At 39.0% G+C, this 12,146-nt stretch overlaps 1 protein-coding gene across 4 annotated transcripts in view; it reads left to right on the forward strand.

Annotated features, from left to right (window-relative positions):
• The window catches only part of CEP112 (centrosomal protein 112), a 475,433-nt gene that overhangs the window by 161,870 nt on the left and 301,417 nt on the right, over positions 1 to 12,146 (forward strand). For all 4 annotated transcript variants that reach the window (XR_004302419.1, XM_032429545.1, XM_032429547.1 and 1 more), the window contains exon 18: positions 5,082 to 5,217. Coding sequence is in view for 3 of the 4 variants with exons in the window: in XM_032429545.1 (XP_032285436.1) it covers positions 5,082 to 5,217 (136 nt within the window). In the remaining variant the exon portion in view is untranslated. The remainder of the gene's footprint in view (positions 1 to 5,081; positions 5,218 to 12,146) is intronic.

Here is a 12,146-nt window from a genome sequence, read left to right on the forward strand (position 1 = left end):
CTTCTTTTTTGAGATTGTTTTGCCAATTCTGTGTACCTTGTATTTCCATATGAATTTCAGGGTCCACTTGTCAATTTCTGCAAAATCCCATCCAGGATTTTGACAGTGATTGTGTTAAATCTATAGAACAATTGAGGAGTATTGTCATTTTCCCAATATTGAGAGGAATACCACTTTCCATTTTACTGCACGTTTCTTTCTGACTCTTGAAGTATCAAATGTTTAGTTGTTCACAGTGTTTACCATTTTTTTAATAAGAATTTAGCAGAGACCCCTAGTCCTAGCAGTTAGGTGAAGAAGAGGCCAAAGAAGTTCCTTCATTTATCATGCGTAGTGAAAGATATTATTTTTAATGACTTTTAAGTCAATTGTATCTTCATGTTTTTGACTCACTCTAATCACCTCGAGTGCCAATCAGCAGCCATGCATGTAGATGATATAGCTGCTCGAAAGTCTTGTTTTCCAGCCCAGCTGGAAAGGGAATGGAGACTCTTCTAGCTGGTTTTCAGACTTGTTTGAAGTTTTTTTGTTTTGTTTTGTTTTTCTTGGAGTTTCCAGTGGAGATGCCACGCTGGCAGCAAATGAAGTATCCTGTAATGTGAAGCCTTATAAATATATGTTGGATCACTGCCATCATTATCAAAAGTGCTGGTACAGAAATGTGCAAAGGGAAGATTTTCAAATTAAGGTTGGCCTGTACATATAAATGTTAGCTCGTAAAGCTCAAGAAATACTAAATTGTAGTCTATTAGTCTCCTACATTTTATTGCCTTTTTGGAATGATCATGCACTTCAGAACATCCTTTAATCTGAGCTGGCTTGTGGTTGTATAAGAATGCAGCTTCTTTTTTCTTTAGGCTTTATATTCTCAGACGAGGAAAATTTACTGCATTTTATAAATAAATTAGAACTAAAAAGCAAATTTTATTCCCACCTTTTTATCTTCATGGAGGCCCTGCTTTAAGGCACTTGAGTGGTGCAGTTATACTCAGCCCCACAGCTAGTTCCACTGGAAGAAATAGTCTTCAAAATCTTTTTTTTTTTTTTTTTTTTGCTTCTTACAGGACATACTCCGGAATCATGGTAAAAGGAATACTGTTCTTAGTGAGAAGCAGACCTTTCTCTTTTTCAAATGCTGAAAGTTTTCACGTGTACTTCATTACTTTAGTAGATATTAAAATGTATCCCTCATTAAAATGAATATCATCTCTTTATTTAAATTAAGACAGATATTTTATTTATATTAAGAGAGAAACTTTCTAAATATTAGTGGCGCTCAATGTGTTTGTCATGTCGATTTACACTGAGTGAGGCCTTTTTTGATATTTAGCTTTACTACTAGCAAGTGTGGTGGGACTGGAAGCCAGTTGGAAGATTTCCTCATTTCCCCATGCTTAGTATTTAATATACATCAATGTTTTCTATTTGTAAATCGTGATGGAAATTACCAATTAAATGCAATGTGCATTACTACACAAGGTTTTAACAGTATCTTAAATATGGTCTGTAATATATACCTGATTATAGGTAAAGTTTATGACTTTGATTTGTGTGGCTATAAGTTAGTTTTAAAGTAAGTGACTAAACTTGGTAGGTAAGAATGAAATGATACAGAGAAAATATTTGCCCTATTAAATTGAAAGTGTTTACATTAACTAAATGGCTCATGTGAATATTTGGGCAAAAAATGTAAAACAGCTGACTTACAGCATTCATAGAACAGAGTGGATATTTCAGCCACTGGTCATATATTTATAAAATGTGTTAGCAAAATTTTCTTTTGGCTAAGTAATGGTACATAATTTTTAAATTATATGATAAATAAATTTTTTAAGTTTTCAGATAGTGTCCAGTGTACTTTCTTTTGTGTTTATGGACAGACTGACCAAGCAAAGTAAACCTTTGAAAAATTGTAATCCTGATATGAAAAAGTCTTTTCAAGTGCTTTTAGAAGGCCCTAAAAAATGAAAGAGTAACATAGGATGAACTAGTCACTGTCGTCCCTGGGTAGCATGGAAGTAGTTCTTGTGCTGCCTAACCCTTCTCCCCTACAGGGGGATATTATTCACCAACCACAGTAGCCTTTTCCTCTGAGCCTGGTCTCAGAATCCTCTTAACAGAGCATTCTCGGCAGCCCCATTCAGTCATTTGGGTCTGTCACACCAGAGAAAATACCCATTAAACATTTGTGACAAAATGTTTATGGCAAATATCCATCACATTTGCCAACCTAGGTCTAGGACATGGTACCCAGTATACCTTATATGACTTTATGTTGTTCTCATTTGTTGCTTTCGTATTCAAATATTTGAATATTTATTTTTTAATAAATATTTGAATATGTAAGCAAATATTCAATATTTGTATTAGGGAAACCCTGGTCAAGCCTTCCTGCTTCTTGGGCAGAGTAATAGAAGAAGAATGAAAATGCACCAGACCAAATTGAAATTCCCTATGGCCATCAGAGTGCTCAGTCCTTTGTGTGGTGATGTCTCTTGAATCAGTCTTCAGTGTAACATCCGGTTATTAATCACTGTTGTCCACTAGCTAATATTAACATTATGTGGCAAAGAAACAAAACATTAAGGCCTTAGAATTTGGCAACCAGTTAACATTAAAGACATTTTATTTTAACGACATGGAAGAAAAATGAGCAGCAAGATATTCAGGTTCCTGTTGAAGAGTCAACTAAAGTAAACCACTTAAAGAAAAGCTTTTTAAAAAAGTTCCAGGATCCCACACCATATTGCTGTATGTAAGGCAGCGGGCAGGAGCTACATCTGGCATGCGGCATGACTAGAATGGCTTCGCTCCCATGGAGGGCCTCACACACCTTGTGGCAGAGTGTGAAGCCCTTAGCTCATTAAAATGGTGGCTCCACCTGTGAAACACACATGTAGAAAGGGTTTCAGCGGAAAAGCTGCTTTTTTTTTTTTTTAGCACAGGGATGTATTGATTTGGTCATTTTCAAGTAGAAGGATGTGTGGTGGGTATGAAGAGGTTGACCCAAGTGGTATATAATGAAAAATAAAGGGAAGGTGGATATGGCATATGTTCATACTATGGAGTATGCAGAGAGCTACTTACTTGCAGATTCTATCCAAACAGGGGGGAAACTCTAAATATGCATTGCCACATTTCTTTACCGAGGGACAGGAGAATCCTGCTGAAAAGGAAACTAGGTGACACTTGCTCTTATCAGTATTTTGGCATTCAAGCTTTGAGAAAGTTTTCAATGTTTTTGGAGAAAGTTTGGTATTATGATACTTTATATCACATGTATGTTCTTATTAGAAAGCCTGAAAATTATTAAGTGTCTTAGAGGGAGTTTAAACTCAGATCTGAGTAATTCCAAAAAACTCAAAATTACTTTTTGCCCACCTCTTTAAAGACAGTAGCATCGTTGTTTGGGAAATGTCTCCCTCCAACTCCCCATCATGACGTTTCTCTAAAATTTGACTCATGTGAGTTAAATCACCCTATCTCCCAGCATTCTTTGGCACTATAGTTAATGAGATAATGTTTTCTGTGTGTGGAAACTTTTGCATTTAAGGAAGATGAGCCAAGTTAATCTTACTTAGGATGTCTCAGTCTGTTTGGTGTGCTGTAACAAAATACCGCCGCCTGGGTAGTTTATAAGCAACAGAAATTTATTTCTCACAGTCCTGGAGGCTGGGAAGTCCAGCATCAGGGCATCAGCATGGTTGTGTTCTGATGAAGACCCTCTTCTTGGTTCATAGCAGGTGCCTTCTCACTGTGTCCTCACATGGTGGAAGGGACATGGGATCTCTCTGGAACCTCTTTTAGAAGAGTGCCGGTCTCACTTCCAGGGGACACATTCAGACCATAGAGTATGGCGTCTGGAAAATCAGGAAAGCAGCAGAGCGTAGTAGCCAACAGCATGAGCTCTAGGATCAGCCTGCCGGGACTGGGCCTGGCTGGATCTGCTACTAAATGTAATTGCCTTGGAAATACTCTCTAAGCTCCAGTTGCCTGCTCTGTAAAACTAGGGGCATAATAATACTCTTATATAAGTTTGCTATGAGAGTAAAGGAGAGAAGATAGATAAAAATATTTTGCACACTGCCCAGCGTGTAGTCAGAACTCAGTATGAGTCATTGTTAACTTTCATGCACTTATAACCTAAAGCCTGCATTTTTTCCTTCTCTCAATATGTAAAGATTTCTCTTGTTCTGTTGAACCCTTTTGACCATATAACTTGAGTTCAAGATGTAAATGAGATGGGTATCCGTAGGCCAGTCTAATAGAAGGCCATGGAACAGTCTCAAACCATCAGTTTGCTCTGTTGCATCTGTCACCCTGCTAGACATGCACATTAGAGATACTTCTAATGGTATGTTGTTTTTTTGTTTTGTTTTAATTGAGATATAATTTGCATGCTATAAAATTCATCCTTTTTTAAAGTACACCTTTTAGCAGACTTTAGTATATTCACAAGGATGTGCAGCCATCCCCACGATCTAATTCCATAACATTTTCATCACCAGAAAGGACACTCTATATGCATTAGCAATCACTCCCCATCCCCCACTGACCCCCCACCCCAGCCCCTGGCTACCACTAATCTATTTCCCGTCTCTAAGCATTTATCTATTCTGGGTATTTCACATAAATGGACTCATACAGTATGTTGCCCCTTTTATCTGGCTTCTTTCCCTTAGCATGGGGTGTTTGAGGCTCTCCGTGGGGGAGCATGTGTCAGAACTCCAGTGTTTTTTAAGGCTGAATAATATTCCATTGTACAACTATACTGTTCTCTTGTTTATCCATTCATCAGCTGATGGAGATAAATGGGTTTAAATGGTTTTGTTTTTAGGAAAATCGTTGAAAGTAGTTTGAAAGAAATCTTTGAAAGTAGTCATCAAGACACTAACACTCTGTCTCTTTTTCTGCAGGCAAAGTATTTTATTGTCAGCTTTTTACAGGGAAGTTTTATGGAATTTGGATCAAAAAATTGAAATCTGAATGTTACTTTAGAGAGGGTTAAATCTTGCTCTTTCATTCAAGCCTCATTCTTTAATTTTACATTTCAACTGTGAAGCTTCTGTGGGCTTTTCCAGGGAAAAGGAGGAACAGCTGACGCGTGTGACTGAAGTTCAGAGGCTGCAGGCCCAGCAGGCAGATGCTGCTCTGGAAGAGTTTAAGCGGCAGGTGGAACTGAACTCAGAGAAAGTCTATGCCGAAATGAAAGAGCAGGTGAGGAGGCCGCTAGATCATCTGTTTGCAAAGTCACTCTCTCAGTAAGAAGGTACATTCTGATCTTTATATGACAGAAACATATTTACTCTTCACAAAGGTCGTATCAAAATTAGCCATACAATTGGGTCAGAGATTCAGAATGAAAAAGGGATATTAGCCCTGGCAGGGGAGGATACCCACCTTCCCTGGAGCCTGGAAAGAAGAGGTGGCCCCGAGCAGCGGAGAAGGAGGGCGGCCCTGGTGGAGAGGGCTCAGCCGGCCCCCTGAGTGCCCTGCTCCCCGCAGAATATGTGAAAGGAGGAGGCCGCAGTCTGCAGTTCTGGCAGGCCTGCTCTGTGCTCCCCTGGGCCACCAAGTGGGCGCTGATCAGCAACTCCTCAGTGGTAGTGCATGGAGGGAGAAGGGTGGCCGCCCAGCAGGAACGGGGCAGACAAGGAGATGGGTCCTCCTGCCTCCTTCAGGATTCCTTGATTCACCTTAAAGCAATGCCAGCCAGCATAGTCATTTTAAAGTCGTAGCTACAAATGTAGGAATGACAAGAGGGGGTCTGGCTTTAGGAGTGTGGATCAGCCTATCAGTACATTTCCATGAGCCATTTCCATAGAGCGAGGGCTCAGGTTACCCATGTCTGTGCCTGTGCATGTTCCGTAAATAGTGTTTTATTGATCAGTTACAGCAAATTACTTGCACCTGGCGTTTCAGGAGGACAGAGACCGTCTCTGGTTCTTGTACAAGTCAAGGAGTATGCTTTTTAGTTTCGAGAGAAAATAAAAAATTTGGAAAGAAGAAAGGGAACAAATATCTAGGTGCCCATCATGAAGACTCAACAATTGTCAACACTCTGTTTATTTAAACATTACAGATGAAGCTTTAGTTTACTTTGTTATTCATATCTGATCACACTACTCTCTCCTCTCCACTGGGGAGAAAACCACTGTCATTAATTTAGTGTGTGTTATTTCAGTCTCTTTTATATGTTTGTATGTATATATAATGTTCATGTATCTTACATGCATATGTTCTATATGTATGTAGATATTACATGCATATATAATTTTTGTGCATCTATTTTTAAAAAGTTAGGTGAGTACTACAGATTTATGTATGCCTTATTTGCTCTTTTATATTTAATTTTTTTTTTCAACTGGCTGCTGGAGTTTATTTTCCACTTGGTGCAAGGCTGCTCTTTTATATTTAATTTTATATATCTGTGCCCTATCCATGTTGATTTAGTGCAGTCCTTTTAACACTGAATATATTTTATCATATGAATATACCACATTTCATTTATCCGCTTCCCTATTCAAGGGTATTTGGTTTATTTTCGAGTTTTCTTGATTCTAAAAAATGTTGCAGTCTTGTCTGCAATCTCATTTTCAGCCAGAGTTATCTTCCTCAGGAGCCCCAAACACACACCAGGTGGTAGAAACATCCCTGTGGAAGGTTTTATGACAGAGCCCTGTATGGTTTCTAGTTTGGAGCCGTGCTTTCTTGTTGTTATTTTCTTGATTCAGACTTCCACTCCTATTGAGTTAGAATCCGAGAGTGGGTATTTGAGAGTGGGTATTCTGAGATCCCTTTCTTCCGTTTTCCCACCCACTGCCTAGGGCAAAAGCTGGATTCCTGTGGAGTGTTTGTGCCAGAAGGTGGAGACCAGCCCCTGCTGCATGGGTGTGCATCTTCCAGCTCCCTGCTAGCATCAGGGCCCAGGCCCTAGGATGTGTATTTAGTCCAAATATGCAATGGAGCTGCATACAAAACTCTCTAATCCCCTTAACACTTAAGGAATACAGAAAATCTTGAAGGAGGGGTCGCTGGCAAAAAATTAAAGGATAGAGTCAAGAAGGCTAAAAATGAGGCATTTGAAAGTGCTAAGACTGACAGTACAACTTCTGAGGGAAGCTGAGACCATGACAGCTACCTTTGGCTCAATGAATGCACCACTTGGGGCTGATGATGTAATATTAGCAGGTCATAGCATTCATGGGTAAGGAAGGAGAATAACACAAACAAACAACATGGAACTTGTGAGAACATTCTGTAGAGCAAGAAAAAGACATTTGTATTCAGCAGTCAAAGAATAAAAGCATACTTCTGAAGATAATATAGGGTAGAATTTAGGAAAAAAAATCAGAAAAGTATTATCTTTATAAGAAGACATGATCTATATGAAAGAGGTCACACATCTTAAGTAAAATTAATGCAGTGAAACCTGGATACATTCTGGAAAAAGAATTGAACCTCAAAAAGAAAGATGAAAATCCCACAAGTTTCTAGGCAGGATGAAACTGGCAAAGAAATTAGAAAAATAATGGAGTAATGTTTCAGAGTTTTGAAGGAGGAAGGTTGTGACCCACTTTTATACAAAACCAAAGAGTTTTTCACTTGCAAAATCAACAGAAAAACATATTCTTAGTAAGAGCTCATCTAATGTATACCGCTTATTTCTTTCCTGGAAAAAAATTCTATGAACACATCAATGAATCCAGAGATGAAACAAAAGATATCCCACACATTCTTAAACCATCATATTTAAGGATGAATAGGAAACAATGGAATCCAATGAAGTAGAAACAAATTTAACAATTCTTATAAATCCAATTATGAGAAAGAATGCTAATGTTTATTGATTTTTGGAAAAGAGTATATAAAGTAGAAAATATAACAATTTAAATCTAAATCTCTTGAGTACATTAACAAAGATCAGGATGGAGATGTGGGTAGTGAGTGGGTGAGAGGAGCATAAAGTATGCTAAACTCTTGGCCATGGAATGTAGAAACATAGGCATTAATAAAATTAACAAGAGGTTACATTCCCATAAAAATCTTGAGATGATAAGGCAAAACTTGAGATTAGATAACTGCCAAAGGAACAGAAGCAGAAACAGAACAAAATTTCCAAAATAAGACAGAGTATATAACTATAATAAATATTAATAGGTTAATTCTTTTAGTAAAAAAAGATATTGATTAGTTGACTAAAATCCATGCATGTGCTATTTATAAAAGACATGACTAATTTACACAAAAATTATATTAGAAAATGATGAAAATATATCACTTGTATTCAGGAAAAAAGAATGTAATACCATCAAATAAATCAGCATCAATACAAGTTAATAAACTGGACAAATGGATATATTTTTCATGCTAAAGGCAAGAATACTTAAATATGAAAAGAATGTTAGGAATATATGGAGAAATTAACATAAATAGTCATGGGGTGCTTTAATATTTTTCTCCATCTTTGACGGATCAGAGGGCAAAAACCAAACAAATAGGAGGTCTAAATAACAGCTTATAAAACACTTATATTTCTACTTTCTACCCTTCACATATGACACATTAAATTCCTACTCCCTTGAAACAGTTATAAAACTCAGTAGACCATAAAGAAAAACTCAATATGTTTCTAAAACTTGACATGACAGAGAGCACATATTTTTTACCACAATGCAATAAAACCAGAAATTAAATTTCAGTTAAAATCACTACATTCCACTTCACCAAAATTAAAAACTTTTGCTCTTTGAAAGACACAATTAAAAAACAACAAAAGGAGAGGGGCAGAGCAAGATGGCGGAGGAGTACGAGACCTGGATTTCGTCTGGTCTCAGGAATTCAGCTGGATAGGGGTCAAACCATTCTGAACACCTACAAACTCAACAGGAGATCGAAGAAAGGAATAGCAACAACTCTCTGAACAGAAAAGTGACCACTTTCTGGAAGGTAGGACGTGTGGAGAAGTGAATCCGAGGCGATATTCGGGAGGATAGATGGCGGGGGAGGGGGCCTCCGTTGGCCGCTTCTGGCAAGTGATAGAGCCGTGGAACACAAAATCGGAACTTTTAGAAGTCGGCTCCGCTGAGGGACGTTGCTTGAGTGGCTAAGCGGGGGGTGGAACCCTCGTGGGACAGTGTGGTCTTAGGACCCTCGGGGTCACAGAAAGACCGGGGGTGCCTGAGTGCGTCAGAGCTCCCAGGTATGGGAGCAGGGAAGCCGGCTGCAGAGACGGAGTTGAGGCGCGGACTCTCAGCTCGGGGTTGCCATAAACTGTGATCCGTGGCACAGTCGGGCCACTGCTCCTCCAGCAGGGACCCAACAAGTGGCAGATCCGGGGAGACTCCCCTTCCTCCCCTGGGAGGAGCGCCGCGGGAGCGCACCGCAGGGATCTGCTGGGTTTGGAGACTCCACACGGGGTCGTGTGCCAGAGATAGAAATGCTCAGTCACAGGCCGGGTGAGCACGGAGTGCGGCCAGAGACCGGGGAGACGGGAGTGACTGCTTTTCTCTGGGGGCTCACTGGGGAATGGGGCCCCGAGTTCTCGGCTCCTCCAGGGCAGAGATTGGGAGGCCGCCATTTTCACTCCCATCTTCCAGGGCTGTATGGAAAGCTTGCAGGGAACAAAAGCTCCCGAGAGCAAACCCAAGCAGATTACTTAGCCCGGACTGGCAAGGGCGGGGCAATTCCACCTCCGGCAAAGACATTTGGGAACCACGGCAACAGGCCCCTCCCCCAGAAGATCAGCCAGCCAAGACCTAGTTTACCAATCAATGAGAATGGCAGAACTCCAGCGCTAGGGGAGTAATGCACATAGAATCCATGGCTTTTTTTACCATGATTCTTTAGTCTTTCAAAGTTAATTTTTTTTTTAATTTTTCTTTTTCCCTTTTTCAACCAACATCTTATCAATCCCTTTTTAAAAAAACATTTTTATTTTTCATTTTTAGAGTCATATTCTGTCCCTTCATAGTAGTTACCCTTATTTTTGGCAGATATATATATAAGTTGTTCTCTCTTTAAAATTTTGAGATACAGTTTCTTCTAACAGATCAAAATATACCCTAAATCTCTAGTGTATGGCTTTGTTCTACTCTCCTGCCTGATCATATTCTCTCCCTTTTTTTTTTCTTTTTTTTTTAATCCTCTTCTTTCTTTTTTCAAACAACTTCTTATCAATTCCTTTTATAAAATTTTTTATAATTTTAATCTTTACAGTCATATTCCATCCCTTCATCATACCAACCCTTATTTTTGTACATATATAAAAGTTTTTCTTTCTTTGAAATTTTGGGAGGCACTTTCATCTAACAGACCAAAATACACCCAAAATCTAGTGTGTGGCACTGATCTATACACCAGCCTGATCATATTTGATCATATTCTGTTTTTTTTTTTGTTCTGTTTTTGTTTGTTTTTCTTTTTCTTTTTTCTTTCTTTCCCTTTCTTTTCCCCCGGCTTCAGGTCTTTTCTGATTTGTTTAGAGTATATATTCTGGGGAGATGTTACCCTGTTAGCATTTTGTTCTCTCATTCATCTTTTCTCCTCTGGACAAAATGACAAGACGGAAAAAAATCACCTCAACAAAAAGAACAAGAGGTAGTAGCGACTGCCAGGGTCCTACTCAATACAGACATTAGTATGATGTTGGATCTAGAGTTCAGAATCATAACTTTAAAGATACTAGCTGGGCTTGAAAAAAGCATGGAAGTTATCAGAGAAACCCTTTCTGGAGGAATAAAAGAACCAAAATCTAACCAAGTCCAAATCAAAAAGGCTATTAATGAGGTGCAATCAAAAATGGGGGCGCTAACTGCTAGGATAAATGAGGCAGAAGAGAGAATCAGTGATATACACGACCAAATGATGAAAAATAAAGAAGCTGAGAAAAAGAGAGATAAACAACTACTGGAGCAGGGGGGAGAATTCGAGAGAGAAGTGATACTATAAGACGAAACAACATTAGAATAATTGGGATCCCAGAAGAAGAAGAAAGAGAGAGAAGGGCAGAAGGTATATTGGAGCAAATTATAGCAGAGAATTTCCCTAATTTGGGGAAGGAAACAGGCATCAAAATCCAGGAGGCACAGAGAACCCCTCACAAAATCAATAAACATAGCTCAACACCCCGAAATCTAATAGTAAAGCTTACGAGTCTCAGAGACAAAGAGAAAATCCTGAAAGCAGCTCGGGAGAAGAGATATGTAACCTACAATGGTAGAAACATTAGATTGGCAACAGACCTATCCACAGAGACCTGGCAGGCCAGAAAGGACTGGCAGGATATATTCAGAGCACTAAATGAGAAAAATATTCAGCCAAGAATACTATATCCAGCTAGGCTGTCATTGAAAATAGAAGGAGAGATAAAAATCTTCCAGGACAAACAAAAACTAAAGGAATTTGCAAACACGAAACCAGCCCTACAAGAAATATTGAAAGGGGTCCTCTAAGCAAAGAGAGGGCCTAAAAGCAACATAGACCAGAAAGGAACACAGACAATATACAGTAACAGTCACCTTACAGGCAATACAATGGCACTAAATTCCTATCTTTCAATAGTTACTCTGAATGTAAATGAGCTAAATGCCCCAATCAAAAGACACAGGCTATCAGATTGGATTAAAAAACAAGACCCATTGATGTGCTATCTGCAAGAGACTCATTTTAGACCCAAAGACACCCCCAGATTGAAAGTGAGGGGGTGGAAAACCATTTACCATGCTAATGGACACCAAAAGAAAGCTGGGATGGCAATCCTTATATCAGACAAATTAGATTTTAAAGCAAAGACTGTAATAAGAGATGAGGAAGGACACTACATCCTACTTAAAGGGTCGATCCAACAAGAAGATCTAACAATTGTAAATATCTATGCCCCTAACATGGGCGCAGCCAATTATATAAGCCAATTAATAACAAAAGCAAAGAAACACATTGACAACAATACAATAATAGTGGGGGACTTTAACACCCCCCTCACTGAAATGGACAGATCATCTAAGCAAAAGATCAACAAAGAAATAAAGACTTTAAATGACACACTGGACCAAATGGACTTCACAGACATATTCAGAACAATCTGTCCCAAAGCAACGAAATACACATTCTTCTCTAGTGCCCATGGAACATTCTCCAGAATAGAT

Source organism: Phoca vitulina, unplaced genomic scaffold (assembly GCF_004348235.1).
Source record: "Phoca vitulina isolate PV1807 unplaced genomic scaffold, GSC_HSeal_1.0 scaffold41, whole genome shotgun sequence".
NCBI classification, from domain to species: Eukaryota; Metazoa; Chordata; class Mammalia; order Carnivora; family Phocidae; genus Phoca; species Phoca vitulina.